At 38.9% G+C, this 24,735-nt stretch overlaps 1 protein-coding gene and 1 pseudogene across 11 annotated transcripts in view; both read right to left on the reverse strand.

Annotated features, from left to right (window-relative positions):
- The window catches only part of CDIN1 (CDAN1 interacting nuclease 1), a 1,267,257-nt gene that overhangs the window by 214,209 nt on the left and 1,028,313 nt on the right, over positions 1–24,735 (reverse strand). For 2 of the 11 annotated variants that reach the window (XM_003935744.4, XM_074394125.1), the window contains exon 1: positions 13,161–13,497. The exons of 8 other annotated variants lie outside the window; for them this stretch is intronic. In XM_003935744.4, coding sequence (XP_003935793.1) covers positions 13,161–13,261 — 101 coding nt within the window. In that variant the 5' untranslated portion in view covers positions 13,262–13,497. Of the gene's footprint in view, positions 1–12,905; positions 12,943–13,160; positions 13,498–24,735 lie in introns of those variants that run through there. One more of the 11 variants, XM_010346252.3, reaches the window with a different exon arrangement.
- LOC141583656 (ATP synthase F(0) complex subunit f, mitochondrial pseudogene) lies at positions 18,339–24,639 on the reverse strand (annotated as a pseudogene).

The raw sequence follows: 24,735 nt of genomic DNA on the forward strand, positions 1-24,735 counted from the left end.
TGGTCTCGATCTCTCGACCTCGTGATCCACCCGCCTCGGCCTCCCAAAGTGCTGGGATTACAGGCTTGAGCCACCGCGCCCGGCTTCCCTCTGTTTTTATATTGAATAACTGCCAAATGAAAATGTAACATCTGAGCTTGATATTCCTAAATTTAATGTCCCTAAATTTAGCTAATTAATCTATTTTAAAAGGGATTCATTTTCCTAAATTAGACATGTATATATAGTTTTTTTAAAAAGTCAAGCACTATTCTTTAGGCAAGTTCAATCAAACGTCCATTATGAATGTACCGTAATACTTAGAATATACTAGGTATTTCTAAGGTCCAAGACTAGAATTCCAGTTCCTATGCTAACTACAGTAAGGGAAAAATAAGGAGAAAGCTCAACAATCACAGAAAAATCTTATAATAATGAATGAGTTACACATGGTAGTAGTGGGAGTCTCTTTCAGGAAAAAAAAAAGACTACAAAAATCAGAACAAACGGGGTTAAAACACTTCTATAAAAGACATCCCTTGGAACCATAATGTACAAAAGTCTTAAACTGGTGTTGAAGGGGCTGGAGAAGGGGGAAGCCCAGGTTGTACTGTTTGCCAATTTGTGTGGTGTAAACACTCCCACTGTGGATGAATTTTAAGTTACCAATATGAGGTCGTGGTTCGTAGAGTCTGGAAAAGATGCTCACAATCAGCTCTCACAAGCTGGAAAGAGCACCAGCATCCACTGGCCGTAGGCCAAATTCAGCCCACAGACTTGTTCTGTTTGGCCAGGAAAATGTTGGCCCACATAGTGCTTTAAAAATTCAAACAAATTGACAACATTTAAAACTCAGGATATTTTATTCTTTCTTTAAAAAAAAAAAAAAAGAATCAGATCTAGAGCTGCTTTCTAAAGAACACAAGGCCTGGCAGCACCGGGCCCACATTCCTGCATGGCACTGGACAGCTGGCATAAAGTGGCCGCTGCCTCGTCGGTACACACAACTGTACTTTCACTTAGCTGCAAACCCAACCAGGTCAGCTTCATTCATTCACTTGTTGACAATGCCTGGTCCCTAGAGGGATAGCAGTCTGTGATTTCTAATTCAAAAGCATGAATAGAGAGTTTCCCATCCAGATGTGGAAATTCGGTCAAATCACTGGGTAGGACCCCTCCCGCAGTTTCTGCATCTGCAACATCAACAGATTTGACCAAATTATCTCTAACTGCATCTTGATCCAACACTGGCTTGCTTTATAAGTCACTGATTCTGAATAATAAGAGAACTATGAAGGTCCCTCAGGAGCAGCTTTTATGATCTGCATGTGGAGGTTTCCAAATGTGCCCACCAGCATGCAAATAAAAAATTCAACAAGTTATAAACTTGTTAAATGTATTTTTATCTTTAAATATTTTAGTTGGCCTCAGAAAATCAGAATCTAGATAATTTTAACTTTATCCATTAGGAAACAGCTATTTGTTACACACAGGCTGTTACACTCAAGCTGGAAGAGTCTGTGGGCTTAACATTGTACAAGGAAGAGTCTGCTTCATATTCCTAGTCCATTCACCATCTTAGCTAAATGGGGCTCAAAGTGTAAGTTAATCTCAAATTTTATTAGCTTTCCCTACCAATATTATCAGCAAAAACAAACAGCAGTGTAATATACCTAAAGCAAAGGATGATATCAGCTTGAGAGAACTGTAGACAGTAACAAATTATTTTTTAAAATTGCCAGTCTAACTTCATGTGTAAATGTAGAAGACACATTTAAATGACTCAACCTCTGAGATCTCAACTACAAAAGAAGCCACTTATAAGAGCCCTGTAGATACCACACCATAAGCTACAGAATCGTAGGTGGATAAGGTGTGCCACAGGCATGAATGTCCAATCACAAAATTTCACCCTGTATCTCTATTCATCCTAAAACATTCCTAGATTAAACAAAGACAATTCTATTTGAGAATAATCATAAATATCTATGACAAACTCTAATTCATAAATGTGATGAGTATAAATCTAAATCATTGATACTTGTCTGACCTGAAGATGCGGCAAGTCAGTTTGCTGGTAAATAAGCTTAGCCAACACCAGCATCCCAAAGGTTAGACCTTTCCCATCCTATACAGTGCTAACTGCCAATTTGGGGATTTTCAAAAGTCTTCAGTGATTTAAATATCAAAGGTCTGCTATGCCTCCTATTTCACATAACAGAATAAACACAAGCTCAGACTTTCTATCTCATCCTTTTTTTTTTTCTTGGAACAAATGACAGGTCTTAACACTGACTAAAATATACAAAATTAAAAATAAATATATGTTGGAGAAGGGGGTCAGTGATGACACACTAAGTTTTTTAAATCTTAGTCTTGGATATGACTACTACTCCCAGGACAACCTCAGAAAAAGACAAGGCTTCACACAGAATTGCCCCAATTAGCAGGGGCCAGTGTTCGTTCAGAGACAGACCCAGTACTTATGTATTTCACTGAACAGCATATTAAGAGATATGAATCCACCTTACTTTTTCCCTCTCCTTGAAGTGCTTTGTTTCAAAATATTCATTCTCATAGTCTTGAGGTTATTGCTTTAAGTATAATAGCTTTAAACATTTTTTAGCAACTGAATCGTATTTCAAACACATAAAAGAAATAGGTCCTGAGAAAATTTAGCATTTTACTTTGCATGAAAAATTGCGAAGCCTTCTCGTTCTCTCAATGAGATCCCAGCTATTTATGAGGTCACTGAACACCACAGTATGTTAAAAAAATAATAACTTTTACTTGCTGTCATGAACCCAGAATGAACAGAAAATATCACCCTTCAGCCAAGAGACATAATTTGAAGTGAGACAAGCCATATCCCCATTCCTTGGCATAAAGAAACCTTTGGCTTACAAGGAAGGACTACTGACTCTTCATTATATGTTTCATGAAGGGGTAGAGATGGAAAGAGAGGAAAGAAAAGGTGAAGCAGGTGTTAATTTTCCAAAGTGGCTAGAATAAGGTTGGATTTGGGATCAGCATGTACCATCTTTCCTATGTGGGTCACAGAGTGTTCTACTCTAGCTTCAAACCCGTGGACCAAACAATCCGGGATCTAGCTGTGGTCTGTTCCCCTAAGAACAGGACTACTGTCATTCAGTTAGAAGTTTTACTCTAGCAGCTTAAATGTATTCACTGTATATACAGCTCACTGTGTAAGCAACTTGACAGCAGAACGGAGAAAGGAGAAACATTTTCAAGTACACATTTGAAAACATCTGCCTTCAATAAAAAGACAATTGAAAATAAAGAAACATTTACTGTTTACCTATCTTCTATATGACTTTCATACCAACACATGACTTCATACAGTAAGGTCACTTTTCAGAATTACTCTAGTAGAATATATATTAATTGTTTTGTTTCTAAGGAAAATTCAACCAATACAGCAAAACTGTACAAAATGTGTAATAAAAACATAATGGAAAATTTAGTCAACTTTGTCAAAAGTTAAACAGTAAAATATCATTAAACTATACTTCTATTGAATCTTTTTTTCCTAGGGAATTATATAATTACTCTTTATTGTACAAACATTCTGGTAAGGGTTATTACTTAGTAACCTAAAGTCTGGTGTCTGAACACAGATTTTAAAATGAGGTCAGTATTCTAATCACATGAAAATTTCCTCCAAAATTAAATATAATTAGCATGTGGATTCTTCTCAGAATAACATTGTCTGAGGCTTTCTTCAGATACTCCTTTGCAAAGAATTAAAGCTCATATCCCTTTCACAGCTACAGGATCCAAAGATACACAGATAGCTAATAAAAGCTAAACACTTCTTTTAGAAAGCGAAGAGGCCATACACAAACATAAGAACCTTTCAGAAGAGTCTTTAAAGCTAAGCTACAATGTAGCAACAAAGTAAAAAATTTCAAGTCTTACAGAAAAAAATTCTGAAAGATTACTAAAGAAAATACATGAAGTAATCATACTCTTGTCTTAAACATTCCTACCTAGTCTAATGATCAATACAGAAATAACCCTGATCTCTTTCCTGGGGGCATGAATATTAATTGTAAATATCATGTAAATTAATTTTACTTCTAAGGGAAAACCATCGGTAGAATTTCCAGTTCAATAAAAGCCTTTCTGTCTTTCTGGGCAATTCTCACTTACTATTCTGGAACTCAGGTCCACCACAACATTATCATAGTGTAGAAAACTGACCACAAACTGAGAATCAACTTTCATTTCAATTGAGAGATTCAAGGCCAACAGGAATAGTATTTCAATTAAGTACACCAAGCCCTACAGTATTAATTATGTATTGGAATGCTTCCTCATTCTTAAAAAATCAGTGAATCTAGGTTTAAAGGGTTAAAATGTCATTATATCATTGTGAAATACTTAAATCAAGTTTCTGTTAACTATACAATCTTCAACTGATAATCAAATCCTACATGTTCAGCCATACAACCAACTCTTCCACATAGACATTTTCATTTTCTGTAAATCTAATGCCCTTTGTTTCAAAGGAGAATTGTGTTTTATATGTTTCAAAAGGTTACTACTCAGACATTTCTTCTCCTGTAGATCAGCTACTACATTCTAACAAAAAATCATATTTACCTAACATTAAAAACATAGGGAGCTCTACACTGTGCTGTTTTACATGCCTTGTTTCACTTAATCCTCACCACAGCCTTAAGGAACCGAAAAAGGAGAGACAACAGAGAATGAGATTCTGGAGCCAGACTCTACTTGGGTTTGATATCCTGCTTCCTCTACTTCCAAGCCGTTGGACTCCACCTCTCCTTTTACAGAAGAGACAGCTGTCACTCAGATTAAGAGAAAGAGCCAAGTCATTTTTCAAGAAGAAACTATAATAGGATGCAGGAATAACGGAATATAAGATTCCCTCTGGAAGAAGCAGGCATCTTAAAATGTGTCATGCGTTGGGGGTGGGAGGGATTGTTCAAAAAAGACAGTCATAACCAGTGGCAGCTCCAACTAACCAAACCACCTCAAATAAGTTTAAGAGCTAAGGAAAACTGTTGTGCCTGTACCAAGCAAGGTTTTTTAGCTACTCCACTCCTTACCAGATTGGACTACTAAGTTTACCACCAAGAAACACTAAGCTCAACATGGTATGATACACACTAGAGCCAGCTTTAACTCGTTTTCTGGTAGAGAAGTGAAGATTTTAAAAAGATGACCAAGTACACTGGTTTAAGCACAGAATGACCAGTCAAACAAGTTTTTAACTAGTACCTCTGACATTTTACTAGGAACAGGAATATAAAGCACCTCCCATAAGTGAGTGATTGCTTATTCATGATCTAAGAGTGGGAAGACAGTAGGAGATATGGGCCAAGAGAGAAAAAAAAAAAAAAAAAACATTTCTTCAAAATGTGGAAAACACCATTAGAGAAACCTAAGCCAGGATCTCTAAGGGCAAAGATATATTCAAACAATACAGACATCTATTTGTTTAACAATTTATAGTATCAAGAGTTTGATTTACAATTCATTAGTACAGTGACTAAATAACTAATACATGGTAGGGGAGCTCAAGGGAAAATTAAACTTGTGCCAGAGGGCTTGGTCTACTAGCGAAATAATTTCCAACAAAAATCTAATCCTAAGAATGCTACTTAACCATATCTGAACTATTCAACAAATCCTTTGGTTTCTAACATTCTAGGATTCTAATACTTTATACCTATTGAATGTGTCTTTCACTGTTTCCTCAGACTATGAGCTATCCAAAATTAGTAACTACATTATTCTAGCTATTGTTTTGTTTTATTTTGTTTTTAGAAATGGAGACCTGCTGTGTTGCCCACGCTGGAGTACAGTGGCTATTCAGCGGCACAACTACAGTGCACTACAACCTCAAAACCCTGAGCTCAAGTGATCCTCACAGCTCAGCCTCCTAAGTAGTTAGGACTACAGGTGCCCAGCTGTTTTGCTGTTGTTGTTGCTGTTTTAACACCCAAATAGTGCCACAAACATAGTGAACACACTATTATAGACCACCTGCTCATAAGTGGTAGAAAACTCTACAAATAAATGAGTATCATGGGCTAATGGTAAGATAAATCATCTCACATAAAATGGTGGCAGTGGGTGACATTGGTTAAACAAATATTCTAGTGAAAGAAATAGAAAATCACCATTAGGCAAATACCGGTAATAACTGTCACATGAAAAAAAATCAATGGATGCTAAAATCAACGGGGAAAAGGGCGATGAGAAACAAGAAATTTGCATGGTCTCAAAGTATATCCTCACAAGATATTTATTAAATGGAACAACAGTAACTTTACAGTGCAGTTCTAAGTTTAAGGAAAAAAAACAAAAACAAAAAACTCAGAAGTAAACCCACACCAAGGAAACTGTGGTGGAGTGTCCCCAAAGGAAGAATTAGGGAAGAGGTACTAGAAGGTTCTAGGAGCTGAAACTACTCATGAGGTGGTCCTAGTAGATATTAGTAAGAGTTTGTCAACTAGACAGTTTCTGGAACAGAGTTTATGAGTATGGGTTGAGCACACAAGGCTAAATGACCTCGTGATGAAAGAGTACAGGTTTAGTCAGTAATCGTAGCTTGATTAGGTATAGCCTACCTGTTTCAGCAGTCATAGTGCAGATTAGCAATTTATGGTTGATATTTCTGCTCTCAAGTAACACATATGTAAGACTCTGGTGAAACATTCTAGTTCTACCACACATTTCCAATTTTTCTTCTTATGAAGCAATGTCAATGTCATAAGTTGCAAAATCACTTTTCTATTATAACCAGTTATTTTTGTTGATTATAAAGATATTAAAGAATTTCAGAATAAAAAAAAAAAAACTAATAGTAACATTAGAACTACCATCTCCTGAGCACAAATCAGGGCAGACACCACCTTAATCAAGTGAATAAGGTTAACATCACCAATAATAAGACATATGAAGTCACAGTCCTGTGGTGATGCACTAAGCAGGCCATACCATCACTTCCGGGGTACTCTTGCCTAAAGGGTTGACCCTCAATCTAACCATGAGAAAACAAACGTCAACACATATGAAAGGGCATTCCACAAAATTGACCAGTACTCTTCAAAAGCATCAAAAGCACAAAAGACAAAGAAATACTAAGAAACTGTCACAGATTGGAAATGACTTAAGACGTTACAATTAAATCCAATGTGTGATCCTACAAAAGGAACATCAGTGAACTAGCAAAGTTCAAAAAATGGGTCTGTAGATTAACAGTATTGCATTAAAATTAACTTACTGATTTTGACAATTGTACCATGATAATATCAACATTAAGAGAAGCTGGGTGAAGGGTATATGAGAATTCTCGATAATATTTCTGCAACTCTTCTGTAGGCTTAAAATTATCCCAGCACCAGGCGCGGTGGCTCAAGCCTATAATCCCAGCACTTTGGGAGGCCGAGGCGGGTGGATCACGAGGTCAAGAGATCGAGACCATCCTGGTCAACATGGTGAAACCCTGTCTCTAGTAAAAATACAAAAAATTAGCTGGGTATGGTGGCACATGCCTGTAATCCCAGCTACTCAGGAGGCTGATGCAAGAGAATTGCCTGAACCCAGGAGGCGGAGGGTGTGGTGAGCCGAGATCGCGCCATTGCACTCCAGCCTGGGTAACAAGAGCGAAACTCCGTCTCAAAAAAAAAAAAAAAAAAAAAAAAAAAAAAATTATCCCAAAAAAAAAACACTCCATAAACATATAATCAAATACATACATATGTAGTGTTTGGGCAGGAAATAATAATGTAAAATATAACCTTGTAAGTAACAGCTGATTGGACTGGGGGCTTCTAAGAATATCCATGAGAAAGATTAGAAAATGTAAATCAGTAAATGTGTCCTCAGCAAGTACTCAAATGCAGTTATGTTCTACGTTTTAGGTGTCAAAGGGCCCATTACAGAAAGTCTTCAATTCACATTATTTTGTTCAACATTATTTTGTTATAAAGTTGATGAGAATTTTTAAAAAATTGATTCCTGGTTGGGGCCATTGTCTATGTGGAGTCTGCCTGTTCTCACGTCTGCGTGAACTTTCTCTCAGTACTCTGGTTTCCTTCCATATCTCAATGATGTGTGTGTTAGCAGAACTGAAATGTCTAAATGGTCCCACTGTGAATGAGTACAGGAGTGTGTGTGAGTGTGCCCCTGCAGAATGGCTTCATGCCTTGCAGCATGAGCTGCCAGAGGTTACTCACAATCCTAAACTAAAATAAGTCGGCTGGTAAATGAATGAATGAATGAGTTTATGAATGAATGAGTACAAATTACTGTAAAATAAAAATTCATAAATCTATGACAATCATACAAATGCATGCCAACAAAGATGCAGTACACAAGTGCTCAGCAAGATCATCACATTTGTTATTGTTTACTTTTTGTTTTTAGAGACAGAGTCTAACTTGTGGCTCGGGCTGGACTGCAGTGGAACATTCCTAACTCACTGCAGCCTCAAACTCCCAGGCCCAATCAATCTTTCACCTCAACATCCTGAGTTGCTGGGACTACGGGCATGTACCACCACACCTGGCTAACATTTTAATTTCTTGTAGAGACAAGGTCTGGCTCTGTTGAAGAGGCTATTGTTTGCTTTTGAATACATGGTGGTAAGAGGTGCTTCTCACAGATTTCACTTTGCAAACACATACTCTTAGATTTAACCCACCAACCACTATGACCACTATCATGCACTGATTCGCCAAAATTGGGTAAATAATTATCTTACTTGTTTTTATTCTTCTTTTTTAAATGTATGTAAGCTCACGTTAATTTCAATGTTTAATATTAGCTGTGTTTTGGATCTTTTTTAGAAGTTTGGTGATGTTATTATGGCCAGAAATACGCTATAAGAACTTAATTCTTATTTACAACAATTAGCATACGGTAAACTTGCTCTTGTTATACCCTGCTCTGCTTAAAGTTGCAGTTTCCAAGACCCTACTGAAGACATTAAATGATGGCTTACTATATTGTAAAACTGCAGAAATGAAAAGAATAGAATGAGGGTGAATTTTGGAGTTGTAAGATATTAGAGATCACAAAGTCCTACTCCTTCATCTTAAGTGAAGGATTCAGAGACCAGGTAAAATGCAGTGACTTGAAAAGACATAATGCAGTAACTTCAGTGAAAACAAGCCATGAAGAAGTGAGGCTACCTCTGAAGACACAAAAAGAGGAAAAAATAAGCTGGAGAAAAAATTAAGCTATATCTTCACCTCTCAGCAATTACTAAAATAAATTTCAGCCAGAAATACTTAAAATTAATAAAAAAGGCGTAAAAATCAAAAAGAAAATTTAGGTGATATAATTTTTTATTTTATATATTAAAATAGACAAGAACTTCCTAAATATAAAGGCCAAAATGTCAGAAAAAAAAAGCATACATTCAAGTTAACCGCATCAAAAGCAGAGCAATATTTAAAAGCAAACAACTGAGAAAAGATATGCAGTATGACATACATAGGACCAACATCCTTAACATATGCAGATCAATAAGTAATAAATCAATAAACAATAACAAACATGCCAACAGAAAATTAGGCAAAGGATAGGAAACAGGTAATTCAAAAGAAAATTACATGGTCAAAAAAAATTTTTGGAAAAAGGTACAATCTATAAGTTTTAAAATGCTAACTATAAGATGTCACTCTTGATTGAACATATTAAAGATTAAATAATGACTCTCCTCAATACTGGAAAAGTTGAAGAGACAGACACTCCCATGTTCTCCTAGTAAAAGGATTAGTACAATCTTTTTTAAATCTGTTAATATACATCAAAATCCTATCCTTTGACTTGAATTGGCTAGTGATCGTCAAAGAGTGGCTGTGGATTCCGGGAGTCCCTGAGACCTTCACACAGGTCTACAAGGTCAACACTATTTTTATAAAAATAGTAAGACAGTATTTGCATTTTGCCCCGTATTCACATTTTCACTATGGTACAAAAATGGTGGTGAGTAAAACTGCCAGCTCTTAAACATAAATCGAGGCACAAATCAAGCACAAATCAGGATACCATAACTGTACTAGTAGTCACTGTATTCACTGCCACACACATGCAGGAAAAAAAGAAAAGCAAAAAACTTTCACTTAACAATATTCGCTCATTGGAGTGCAGTGGCACGGTCTCGGCTCACTGCAGCCTCCACCTCCCAGGTTCGGGCGACTCTCCTGCCTCCGCCTCCCGAGTGGCTGGGATTACAGGCATGTGTCACCACACCAGATTGGTTTTTGTGTTTTTGGTAGAGACAGGGTTTCACCATGTTGGCCAGGCTGGTCTTGAACTCCTGGCCTCAAGCAATCTGCCCACCTTGGCCTCCCAGGGTACTGGGATTACAGATGTGAACCACTGCACCTGGCCTACATTTTACTTTTTTAGTAATTTTACTCATTTCACTCATTCTGACCATTTAGGAAGTAAAATATATTTTCTGTAGAATAGTGTTTCCCATATTTGGTGACCTTAATTTTATTTTCTTCATTCTTTCCCTGCAACAGCAGCTTTATTCATGTCTAACTCATCCAAACATATTTGTATCACTTCTTCATATATTCTAAGAAGTCATCTGGTATACATGTAAGCATATAGCTGGAATATGTGGAAATCCATCAACAATTTGGCTATAAGAAAAATGTAGATACCCTTGAAAAGTTAAGCTCAAAAAAAATAAATTAAGATTACCAAATGAATTTTAATAAAAGAATGATCGCTTATTGATTGTATTAAATCTCAACCCGTGAATATACAATATTTTAACACTCTGTATGACTAGAGTAAATACAAAGCACATATACTTAATATCAAAGTATGACGTCTGCCTCCCAGGAAAGCACTTGCATGACTGAGAGCTGAACTATCTACTTTTTCTATGGAACACCATTTTTACTTGAATGATGAACAAAGTATGATTATTCAGATTTAAGTATCTGGCAGACATTTTCTCAAAAATAAACAATGTGAGCCTGTAATTTCAAAGAAAACAACTGATAGCATTTGTTGCCAACGATAAAATTTGAGCTTTCAAGGAAAAATTCAAATACTGGAATGCTCATATCCATCACCACAAGCTTGACAGCTCCAAATCTTAGACTTCTGATGAGATTAGAGATGACATTAACAAATACAATTTTTTGATATTGTATAATGAAAGGTGACAACATTTGTAAGATCTGCATAACTAACAAGCAACATTTTACAAAGGAATAGTGCATGATAACAAACTAGGTGTGGGTAAAAAAAAATCCATTCAAAGTTCGAAACAGGCCAATGGATTGTAATGTAACAAAGTAACAATCACCTTGATACAGTGTTTCACCCACCTCAGCCTCTGGAGTAGCTGAGTAGATGGGTCTAAAGGCACCTGCCACCACATCCAGCTAATTTTCTGTATTTTTATTAGAAATGGGATTTGGTACATTGCCCAGTCTGATCTTGAACTCGTGGCCTCAAGCAGTTCTTCCATTTTGACATCCCAAAGCACTGGGATTATAGGCGTGAACTACCACACCTGGCCCTAAATAGCTCTTTAATCCCCTCATTTGCAGATTAGTAATTCAGCTGTCTCTAAATAACGTCTCCTGTGGTGGAAGGAGAGTTATTTATTCCCTGAATGGCATTTGAGAGAAGTGAAAAATATTTGAGCATATCATGAATAAGAAAGCAAAGAGCCTAAGTGAATATGCCAGGCAACATGGTATCCCACAAGAAGTGAGCCTTTTTTAAGTGTTCATAAAAGTAATGGACGTTTACTTATTATAGAGAAGACAAGGTATTTGCCACAGGAAAAAAAGAGAAAAAGAGGGAGAGGAAGAGAAAGAGAACCAAGTGATTGCATACATAGTGAGAGGAGAATATCAAACTGTATGCTTTATCTTAAAACTCCCCAGAAAAATTTACCTATTCCCTTGGCTGACCAGTCTTCACCCATTTTACTGTTCATATGCAGAACTGACAAGTGTTAATGACATAACATTAAATTACATGTCAATTTTGTTCCTTCTTAGTAAGTCTGATCAAATAGTAAAGGCTATAAAGGGATAAATATTGCACTAAGTCAAACGTGGTTAATATGGGAAAGAGACTCCTTCATTTTACAGCTAGGAAAACCAAGTCCTTCAAAAAGTGAAGTCGTAACAGAGCTTAAACTTACGCTTCAATTTGTACTTTAATATCTGTTACCCAATCACCTCTCTGTCCTCCAAAAATCACTTCCGTGGTGATGTTTGTTTGGGGCTGAATATATCAAGGATGGGGAAGCTCTCCCTTAGGGATAACCATGCTCAGTGCCACAAAACAAAATGGTACAGGTTTGGTTTTTCATTAGAAATAAAGTAAACATTCTCTTACTTTGAAAACAACCTTAAATACAGTGACCTGGTTGTCCTCAACTGGTTCCTCATGTAAGGTCTGGGTCTCAGTTTCCACATAATTAAAATGAGAAATTCATATTATATAATTCCCAAAGTCCTTTCTTAGAAAGTTGGATAATTCTAAAATCGCTGAAAAAAAGAAGTGTTTGGGGGAAGAAGTATGAAATACATTCAGAATGTGTGCATATGTCATTTATATGGAGAAACTTCAGATCCGGTTGTTCAGATGGCCAATGACCCAAGAGTGGAATCCCGGGGGTACCCTGCTCTCTGACTGGACTGAGAACCCTTGAAGTCACTTAGTTGCGCAGCCAACAGTACACACCACAGTCAAACAGTATGAAGCCGCTATACCCTGTTACGCTCCGTTCTTTCCAGTGGCCAATTGAAAAGCGTCCTCCATTTCCCTTTCGAATCTACAGTTCATATTCCCACCCATCTTTCATTCCTAGTATCCGTCAATTAACCTCTGATCTTTTATGAAACACCTACTATGTGCACCCACCACCTAGCACATACCAAGTTTTCTGTATCTGCCGACTTGAATTTAATTGCAAGGCCTTGGGGAGGCTGCCATGAACTCATCCGTTAAGAGTGTTGTGTGGACGGAGGGTGAAAGAATAAAGCTTTTTTCGCCAACCTTGACCTCCTAACGTCTGACACTGGTGTTCCTCCCCACTCATGTGTGACACGTGGTTCCTAAACGCTGCCTGGGCGGGCCAGGCACTGCTACTGCAGGCAAACGGCTGTGAGCGGGGAGAGATGGACACTTACCTGGGGAACCTCTGCTTCAGCTTCCTCAGGCTCTGCCTGGTGGGCGGCACAGACACTAAGCACTGGGCTATCTCGTCGTACTGAGCTTTGGTCAGTATCATGTTGGGCCAGAGACCGGGAGGTGGCGGGAACAAGGAAAAACCACCCTGGGGCTCGAGCAGCCTTGGTGCCGAGGTTTAAGAGGTAGGCAATCAGCGACAGGACCGGGTCCTGGCCTCCTAGGCTCGTCCCAATCTCCCCCCTGAAACACCACTAGCTGCAAAAGTGGGGCGGAGACTCGCCCGGTCCCAGGCTCCACCAGCACCTCCGCGGCGGGGGCGGGCTATTCACCGGAGTGCCCTAGCTTGGCTTACTGAGCAGCCGCAGTGGATGCTGCCGACGGCAACTGCCGCCATATCAGTTAAGGGCAAACCAACCAGGAAGTAGCGGCCGCCCGTGGAAAAGGCGTGGCGCGGGAGTTTCAGCTGGCAGGTAGTTATCCAGAGCCTCTCCCACCTGGGATCAAGGGATCAACAAGGGAGGCTTGTAGAGTTCACACGCTCCCAATTACTACAAGCCAGAGAGGGCTGACGCAGAGGCCAGGCGGCTGGTCTCACGGGTGCCCCGCGATCCTTCAGCGTGAGCCCCCGAAAGCCCCTGCCGGGGCGCGCGATTTGAGTACACTTCCTAAGGCACCAGTGTGAGCGCTCCTCGGAAGGGAGACTGGCCTGCCGAGAAACCACGCCCGCACGCCGCCAAGGCTGCCCAGGGCCGAGCTAGAAAACTCACTCAGGTCGCTGTAAACATAGTTTCGCTTGTGTTGAGGAAGTCCTGTAACTTCTGAACATCGCGTGGAAGGCAGTTTTGCCCTTGTCGAGAAGCAGACTTGAAACTAATCCGACGTCATCAAATAGCCGGCAGTAAAGAAGGTCACTTTCACTCCTTGAAGTAGGCTGCTCAAGGACTAAAATCGCATCTTACTACTGTCTTTGTAATCCCAGTTCTCAGAAAATAATAGGCGCTCAATAAATGTCTACAGTGATGAGCCAATCTTTTTTTTTTTTGGTCTTCATATGTATTATGATGAATGGATCTCAGTTCTCCTAAAGCAATTTGGTTCTTAGAAGGCCACGTGCTGTGTTTCTCTTCTGAATTTAACGAAATCTATTTGGTTCTGAGAAGGCCGTGTGTTGTGTTCTTAGAAGGCCATGTGTTGTGTTTCTCTTCTGATTTTAACAAGTTAAGCAAATGAAAGCACAGGTGCTTAGACTTTAGAGAACCTGTAAGTGGTTTAAAATTTTTCATCTGGAATAAAGCCTGGGTGGGAAGTTTTAGATATACCTCCTTGAATAAGTTCCTCAATCCATCGAAGCCTCATTTCTTGTCTGTAAAACTGATTTAATTCATGGGGGTGTTCTATTTGTGTATGTTTGGTTTAGAGATACGGTCCTGCTCGAACTCGTGGGCTCCAGCCATCTTCCCACCTAAGCCTCCCGAGTAGTTGGGGTTACAGGCACGTGCTGCTACACCTGGCTAATTTTAAAACTTTAGAGATGAAGTCTGGCTCTATTGACCAGGCTAGTCTCAAACTCCTGACCGGAAACGATGCTCCAGCCTCTACCTCCCAAAGTTCTAGGATTACAGGCATGAGCCACTGCGACCAGGCATGGAGCTGCTTTTAAGATTAATAGGATAGTACAAATAAAAGATTACATAGTGTGGTGTCTAGAAAATAGTCTGTGTGAAATATTAGGTTGGTGCAAAAGTAACTGTGGTTTTGGCCAAAAATAAATTGACTGAGACTACTTGATAAAAACGGACAGGGTGTTTACTAGGTATTGTTTTACAGGCTCCCCCTGCACAGACTGGCTTAATCCTCATAGCTTCCTGCCAGGCAGGTACTATTGCTATTATCCTCCTCTTCCCTTTTGTACAGAATTAATAAACTAAGACATGAAAAGGTTAAGGAACTTCTAGAGGTCATGAGGATAAGTAGCAGTAGTACGTTTTAAACTCCTGAAATTTGGTTCCAGAGTCAGTGTTCTTGCCAACTTTCAGCAATGCTTTATTACTACATCTAATATTAACACTCTCTTCAGCCAAAGGTTTTGTTTTTGTTTTTTTTTTTAAAGGGAATATTGTACATTTCAAAGACTTTTAGACTGGGTTTTTAAAAACTTCACTACTTTATTTTTTTTGAGGCATGTCAAAGTCCAGTACCAACAGTGGATCCTGAATTACCAACCATAGTTTTTCCTGAATATTTACATCAGAATGTTTTCTTCCCATATGCTTTGCATCTAGCTCAGATTGTGTGACATTAGTACATAACTATTTATTTATGGCAGCATGGCCTGGAGTTGCCACCTGGCTAGTTTGCTGCTGACCCTGCCATGACTTTTACATGAAAGCCAGCTGACGATAAGCAGACATCACTTGATCCTCATTCCTTTCCCCTTTCCAACTTGACTGTTTCCTTCACAGCCATCAGATTTTTATAGAAAACATCAGTTCAAGGATGCTTGCACCAGTTATTTTATTTTTTTATTTCTTCTAATAAAAATGAGATACATGTGCAGAACATGCAGGTTGGTTACACAGGTAAGCATGTACCACGGTGGTTTGCTGCACCTATTGGCCCATCCTCTAAATTCCCTCCCCTCACCCCCCAACAGGCCCTGGTGTGCTGCACCAGTTATTTTTTATAGCAGCTCTTCTCTCTGGCTGTTGTCCTGCACTCACCATTGACCCCTTCGGAAAAATGCCAGGTTTGTCTTGCTATTTTTATTTTTAACATCCTGGCAGTTTATAATTTAGACCCAAATCCAGTAGATTGTTTAGAATTAGTGCTGGGAGAAAAGCACAGTTACATTGCTGTTTTCATTGGCAGTGACGGTAGTGTTGGTTATTAGGCATAAAATAGAAGCAAAGCAGAAATTTCTAGTTGTTTGGGTTTTTTTTTTTTTCTTGTAATGTGAAATGTCTAGAATAAGCTAATTCTTCCTCTGAGGCATCTTTTCTCCCTCCTTCAGCCTCCTCCAGCTTGCTCCCATCTCTCATCATATTGCATGACCCTCATTTACTGCTATTACTTCTTCTAGAGCTGCCTCTCTATTCCTGAAGTTCCCCACTGTTTCTTAGTCAGCCAGCTATACCATTTCCCCACTAAATATAGTAGAATCACGCAATGAAAATAGCAAACTAAAAACCCAAAGAACTGGCTGCCTGTTTAAAATCAGCCATAAAACGTGTAGCCTTTAGTAACTGATAGCCTCTCTAAATCTGAATGTCCTCAGTGGGAGAAAGAATGGAAAAATATGGAAAGGTATAGGAAATCAGCAAGAAAATGTGTCAAAGTGGGGACCAGTACAGCTCCCTGGAAGAACCTGTAGCCCTGTATAAACTGGAATCAATCACTTAACCAGAATTCATTCTGCTAATTTTCAGATGACATTAATGTTAAACAACTTTCAAGGAGTATGGAGTTTGGCAGGTAGGCATCTGAAGGTCATTTCAAGAAGGGTACTAACACAAAAGACTAAAAGTAGGATTGAGCCAAGTCACATGCATGGGAGAGTTATTCTGTTTGGAGCAAAGAGTTCTAGGCAGAGTAAAAGGAGCTGAGGATGTTTGACCTTGGAAAGAGTCAGTCACGTTTTCAAACAGACTATTGTTCACTGAATCTGCCAGATCCAATGTATGTTTTTAAAAATAAATACTGACATATTTACTTTGTATATTGTAAAACCTGATTTTATTGATGGAGTCTCAAAGTGATCACGTGGATTTAAAAAATAACAATTGAAGTTTATTAACTGGATAAAGAAAAAGGGAGCTAATAATATTTGAGCTCCTATTATGCACAGTCATTATCCCGTTATACCTTATCTAAATCTTCAAATGACCCTGTGCTGTAGATTTTATAGCCCCTGATTCACAGATTGGAAAACTGAGGCTCAAAGAGAGTAAGGATTTACATGATGGTCCAACTACTAAGTTGCAAAACCAACATTTGAGCCCAAGTTACTCTGAGTACAAAGCCTCGTGTTCTCTACTGCACTGTATTGTAACTCAAAAATGATTTAGAAACTTTTTGGTTGAATTATCCTCAGTTAAGCATTTATTCTGTGAAGCGGCCTGAAATAGCTGGCTGCTTTTTTTGGCCACCAGATGCCTGTTAAAGGGGCAACGACCTTCAATTTTGACATGTAGCCTAAACACACTTTGAAAAATATTGTTAGGCCACTTTGACTAGAAAATATGTTATATTTTTTACTTTGTACAATGAGCCACTACCTTAAGTAATATCTCTTGAAACCAAAGTTTATGTCTCTATACTTGCCATCCTTGAGTGACAAGTCATTTTACACTGACCCCAAAATAATACAAGCTCCTAGCAAACCATAAAGATCAGAATATTTCCGTTGTTTAGGCCTGCAGCAATTACTCCGTTTAATGACTTAAGGAAAACAAAGGAAATCTAGGGTGGGAGGACATTCTATACCATGATGATGAAGTAGTTATGCTGAAAGGTCAGGGAAGACCAAAAGCCAAATGTTGGTCCCTTCATGCAAGTAAATGAACTCTTGGTCTGTGAAATCAGTTGGTCTGATTCCAGAAGATCACGTGTAGATGGAGGATTTCATTGAAACCCCATTGCAAACAGAAACCATATCCCATGTGCACATAATGACATCTTCTCCGGCCTTTGTTATTCAGTATTACTAAGAGCTAATGTTTTGGAGGGCCCTTACCAAAAGCAAGAATTGTGCTAAGCACCTTACATACGTATATCTTCCCTTAAGTCTCAGATCCAGCCCCAGGAGGCAAGTACTATTGTTAAATCCACTTTCCAGGATAAGAATACTACCGAGGACCAGCTGGATCGGGAGACCCCCTACCCAGGCGGTGCTGAAGGTGATGAGAGGCAGACACCCAATAGAAGAGCACAGTGGATCTATCCTGGGGGCCAGCAGCCCATTGAGCTGAGAGCCTCAGGCTGAGAGTTTTCCAGGCTGAAGGCCTGAGCTAGATTCTGATCCACATATTTATTCTCTCTTCAATAGGTGATTCTTACGAATAAACAGGTGTTCTGTATTTACTTACAACCCAAAAAACATACCAAGCAGGCAGCTGTTAACCACCTACCACTAACCATAAACTAAAAGCTTTCTCCACAAGGGAGCCATGGAGGCAGGGTAAATTTAATGTTTCTCAACAGAATACTACAGTGTAGAAGTGGCTTCTATTTAATCATCAGTTATTTTACAACATTCTAGAACAGTGTTTAACAAACTGGTTTGAGGTCTTAGTTTTTCCCCAACTTGTCATGAATGGACAAATTTGTAAAATAAGAAATGAATTAGTCAGAAAATGAAATTTAAAAAGACACAGACATTTAAAATGTAAGCCCCCAATTTGTTACGAGATTCAATAGACATGCAATTACTTTACAAGTTAATATAAAAGATTCTAAAGGCTTATTTGCAATTTCTGTCCTTAACTACATGTAATAAATGTTTGAGGACCAGTGCTAGTTTGCTCTCCACATTTTGAGTAGCACTGTGCCTTACAAAGTAAATATTATAAACCAGGTATGTACAAAGGCCAAGGGCTGATTCCAAAATCTAAAACATCATATTTTTCATGTACTCTTAAAAGAGGAGAGTAAGACCTGTAAGCATCAACTATCATTATTATTACCATTATTCTACTATATTTAGTTCTTCTCAACTTATACGTGTTTACTAAGGTTAACAATGCAAATCCTTACAGGCTATTTAATTATGCACCTTATGAAGGCAATACCATATGTTTTTATGGCACAAAACCCAATTTATTCTTTTTTTTTGAAACAGTCTTACTCTATCACCCAGGCTAGAGTGCAATGGTGCAATCTTGGCTCACTGCAACCTCTGTCTCCTGGGTTCAAGCAATTCTCCTGCCTCAGCCTTCAGAGTAACTGGGATTACAGGTGCCAACCAGCACACTTGGCTAATTTTTCTATTTTTAAGAGAGACAGGACCATGTTGGCCAGGCTAGTCTTGAACTCCTGGCCTCAAGGGATGTGCCTGCCTTAGCCTCCCAAAGTGCTGGAATGACAGGCATAGGCCATCGCCCCAGGCCCCCAATTTATTCTTTAGATTATAAACCCATCAGTCAGAGCTCATATGCCTCTTCTGTTCTGTATCACACTCAGGACACAACTGGCACATGATAAAGGGTATTAATTGGCATGTGAACATTTACTACACTACATTTGACAATGGTAAGGATGAAAAAGTGTTGTTTTTATAGGGACAATTTCTCTTGAGTGTTGTTGTGTTCCAGCAAAGGGAGATGTGTGAGCATGTTTGTTGAAGAAAAACTGAAGCCTCTTACATTTTCTCTCAGGCTCATCAGGGACTGGTGGATAATTTGCAGACAATTTGTATACCCTATTCCTACAGGACTAAACCTCAGATGTAATTTCTGCAGATGTCAGTCACTCTTGTCCCAAAGACCATTCTGCAAAAATATACATACTATATTCTGAGGGTTTTCTCACATTTGTAAATTCAGAAATTGAAAGAAGCTTTGTTGGTGAAGAAGAGGTTTCTGTTGGGATATGGGGAGAGGAATGACAGTCAAGGAATCAACTCTGTCCTTAATAAGCACATCTTTCAATATAAGCTGGAGTTGGAAGCACATGTCAGATGGGGATTAGCTATTAAGTCTCTACATTTAAAAAGTTATTCTATTTTGGCCAGGTGGGGTGGCTTATGCCTATAATCCCAGCATTTTGGGAGGCTGAGGCAGGTGGATCATTTGAGGTCAGGAGTTCAAGACCAGCCTGGCCTATGTGAAACCCCGTTTCTACTGAAAATACAAAAATTAGTCAGGTGTGGTGGCACACACCTGTAATCCCAGCTACTCAGGAGGCTGAGGCAGGAGAATTGCTTGAGCCTGGGAGGTGGAGATTGTGGTGAGCTGAGGTTGTGCCACTGCACTCCAGTCTGGGTGACAGAGTGAGACCTGTCTCAAAAAAAATATAAATAAAATAAAAATATAAATTACTCTATTTTGCCTTCTTACTGGGTTAGATTTTCAAAAGAGCAGGCAAGAGGCCAGTCAGTATTTATAACCCTTTACTCTCCATGACTAATAGAGAGTTAAGGGAAAGAATTCCTTCTGAGATAAGTAAAGATAATAATAATAATAAGAGGTTCCTTTCTTTTGAGAAAATGAAAGTGTGTTATGTAGTTATCTAATGTAGTACCGTCATGTAATCTATAACTGCCATTATCATACCCACTTGGCATATGGGAAACCTGAGGTACAAAATGGCTTGGGATTTTAATCAGTTTCTTTATATTTCATTTCTAATAAAAATACACCTCTCTTTTTTTTAACTTAATTTCTGTTTTTATGATCATCAAAGAAATATGTATTTGTAGCCAACAACGAAAGATCAGATACTATAAATCATCCATCATCCCATCACTTGGAAGCCACCATAGTAACCACATTGATATTACTGCTTCCAATCCTTTTTCTGCAAAATTTTTTTCCATACATAGATAAAATCAAACTATATATACACCTTGAGTCCATCTCTTTTCTATTTCTTTAACACTATGAGCAAAGTATTATTTTTTAAATTTGTTAATTATTTACCTAAATAAATGATTTCTAAGCCCACATATTCATGTTTCATAGTTCAGGAACACCAGTCAGTGACAAACTTCTAGGTAATTCAACCCCCAAAATTCTTTACAGTCTAAAATCACTTTGCACTTTGAAAATTACCAGTTTTCCTCATGTCCTCAGAATCTTTCATGGAATCATAATTTCTGTAGAAATCTGTGTATGCTTTCTTTCTTGCTTCAGCCACAGCAAACTAACAGAGCGCTGCAAGCTACAAGAATACAACAAATGCTCCAACAATGTGACCGCAGATGCTCGGCAAGAAGGCCATACATCTGAGGTTTTGTCAAAATGCTGGAAGCCATGGTACTTATTTTCCTTGATAGGTGTGTCAGCCTCAACACCAGTGTCTTTCCTGGCTGATGGAGTAATGAATAGCCAGCACTATGAGCAAGGTATTCTTAGGAACACTTGGTTATTTTAACCCTAATTTCATATTAAGAATAGAGTCGTAGGTTGTGTAGTTAGATGGACTCTCACAAACCAGTTCTTGAAATGAGATCATTGGTTTGGCTAGCAAAAGGCTGAGCCATCCTTCAATTCCATCAACAGGCTGCAATTCAGACAATGTAGGAATGATGTAATGGGCTCTCTGGAGCAAGGTGGAGATTTCTGTGACTGATGGACAGCATTTCTGGGCATTCCATTCACAGAGTTATGATTGAAATCATGTCGGTGAGACTCCTACCACATGTACATTCTGTCAGTCATCATGTTGACAGAGGAGCCAGCATGCACTTTTTTTTTTTAGCATGACTACTAGTTGTATCTGAACATTCAGATTCATTACAGCCCTTGATGCAGGAAGCAAATGTTTTGCATTGCCCAGAAGACAGTCACACTGGATGCCAATCTTTGTGCCAGAAGAGCTTGGGGTTTCCATTTCACTTTCAAACAACACTAAAAGGTTTAAATTGGTACAAGGATGAAAGGGATTTAAGGTAATGGTGTGGATAGGGAGTACAGAGGTAGGGGCTTAAGGAACATTTAAGCTCTATGCACACATATCTACTTATAAAAAACAACACGTTGAATTATTTGTATAGATAGGAATTTTTAAACATAATATTAAATTCTGCCCTAAGAGGCAAACACCAATGTAACTCACTTATACCAACTCCTCTTCAGAAAATATGGACATTCATAAAAACTCACTTATTCATCAGATATTTACTGAGAGCTACCACGGACCAGGCACTGTTCTAGGCCACGTGCATAAGCAATATATGGAACTGCCAAAGTCTCTGACCTCAAAGTTTACATCCTTCAATAAATTAGATTTACTTTATCGAAAGATTATTTCATGTTCCAGTTTAAAGCAAGCTAAAGAGCCACAACATTGAAATATAATACCTGACCCTAGCCTGGATTCTGTACGGAAGAGGAAAAAGTGCTGTGAAGGATGTTATTGAATGAATTGTCAAAACTGGAATGCAAATGAATGCAAATATATATCATGTAAATAATCTCTGCATTATTAGGAAATACACACAGAAATGTTAGAGGTAAAGATCCACGATGTATTTTTAAGTTATCCTAAATGGTTAAAAAAAAAAAAATCAAGAGCAGTGAGAGAGCTGGGCATGCTAGTGCAAACCTGTAGTCCTAGCTACTCAAGAGGCTGAGGTGGGAGGATTGCTTGGGCACAGGAGTTGTGGGCTATCACGCACTATGCCAATTAGGTGTCTTTCCTAAGTTAGGCATCAATGTGGTGACCTCCCTGGAGCAAGGGACCACCAGATGTGGACAGCTGAAATGGCCTATGTCAGAAATGGAGCAAGTTGAAACTCCTGTGTCTGGCAACAAAGCAGCGAGACCCCATCTCTACAAATTTAAAAACAAAGTGAATTATAAATCAAATGTAGCAAAATGTCAACAATAGATAAATTTTCACACTCTTGATTGTATATAATTTTTGTAACATTTTGGTAAGCTTGAAATTATTTTTGAATAAAAAGTTTTCAAAAACCTACTTTACTTTGTAAAATGAGTGAAAACTTTTTGTTTGTTTGTTTTTGTTTTTTTTTTTAATACCAGTCATCTTTTATTTGGAGGTAAATTCCCATTAGGATAAGGAAGGATTCAGCAATGATGGAGACTGTGTTCCTTATGGAGGAGCTTGGGCCAAGAAGGTCACGGTGGGGAGTGCAGAGCGTGTGCCCTTCTTCAGTGGTACTTGCTTAGCCGCTGGTGCTTGAGCTCCTTGTAGGAAAAGGAGTAGCTGCAGACCACGTAGCTTGCCAGCACCATGGTAATCCCCGAGATGCCCCCTTTCTGCACGTTGATGTAATACTGGTAGTTACCTCTTCAAAACGCTCCGGCAATGCCACTAGGGCTGAAGTCCTGTGTCAAGATCCAGCTTGGCAGCTGCCCTCGTTTGACCTCCAGAATTTTCTTGTCCTTCACTGGTATGACTGACTTAATCTTGGAGTCCTGGTGTCCACTCCACAATGTTCTTAAATCATGTGGCAAACTCCCCTGAGTCATATGATTTATAGATCTTTGATTGACATGCTGAGTTTCTCAGGACCTCAAAGATGGGCTTGTGTTATCTAATTAAGATCCATGGCATAAGTAAGGCAAGGCATTCAAAATCTCTCCATTTGCCTCCCCCACTATGAACCATAGAGACCTGTTTCATCAAAGTACCCAGTGATTTTCTTTTATATTTATATTAAATATTATTATATAATTTTGCCAGTCACTATGTATTTGTAATTAACTTTCTCTGGGCTAAGAAGCACCCTAAAGATCTCAGCTACATGATGGAAGCAGGAAATACTACCAAATAATCTGTTCAAATTCCTGTCTCGCTTAGAACTGCACTACTGTCTCATTCATTCATTCCCTCCTTCCTACCCAGCTGCCTCCCTGCCTGTCTGCCTTCCCTTTCTCCCTCACAAGAGTCAGATAATTCTCCCAGGCTCCTCCCACTCTCTACCCTAGTTCTCTTGCAGGTTTTTACCCTAATAAATCTCTTGCATGTCAAATCCTGTCTTGGCCTCTGCTTCCCACAGAATCTGGACCAATATGTCCTCCTATTTTCAAAAGCATGCATACAGAACTAGAGGTTACAACTTGTCACCTTATTAGATATGAGTGTTTCCCAAGGCTTCATCTCAGCAATACACAAATATCTTCTAAGAAGGCAGTCTAATATAATGCTTGATACTAGAATTTGAAGTCAAAAGGACTCAGGTAGAAAAATTAGTTGGATGATCTTAATATTAAACGGGATCAAATCTCTACCACAGTGATATACATATTAGACAGTAAAAGAAACAGACATTTTTTTCTGGCTGCCTCTTTCTTATGTATCATGCAGGTGTTCCCTTGTTTCTAAAGACAGCAAAGTAACTAGATGTAAACTTCCATGGTTGCAGTCAAACCTCTATTTGCTTCCCCAAGGAGACTTAAATGTATACCCAGAAGACCTGAATTAGATTTTAACTATTCTTGTAATTCTCCAGGCTTACATTCACCTGTACTCTCTTGGATGCCATCATTTCTGCAAAATGATTTCTGCGAAATCTCAGTTTGGTTCTTCTTAGAGAGTAACTCTTATTTCTGCCTTGCTGTTAGCTCAACATATAATGACAAATCTGGCCGGGCACAGTGGCTCATGCTTGTAATTCCAGCACTTTGGGATGCTGAGGCGGGCGAATCACCTGAGATCAGGAGTTCGCGACTGGCCTGGCCAAGATGGTGAAATCCTGTTTCTACTAAAAATGCAAAAATTAGCTGGGTGTGGTGGTGGACACCTGTAATCCTAGCTACTCGGGAGGCTGAGGCAGAAGAATCACTTGAACCGGGAGGCAGAGGTTACGGTGAACTAAGGTCGCGCCACTGCACTCCAGCCTGAGCGACAGAGTAAGACTCCATCTTAAAATAAAAAAAGATTTGTTACTAT

This window comes from Saimiri boliviensis, chromosome 2, assembly GCF_048565385.1.
Source record: "Saimiri boliviensis isolate mSaiBol1 chromosome 2, mSaiBol1.pri, whole genome shotgun sequence".
Taxonomy (NCBI): domain Eukaryota; kingdom Metazoa; phylum Chordata; class Mammalia; order Primates; family Cebidae; genus Saimiri; species Saimiri boliviensis.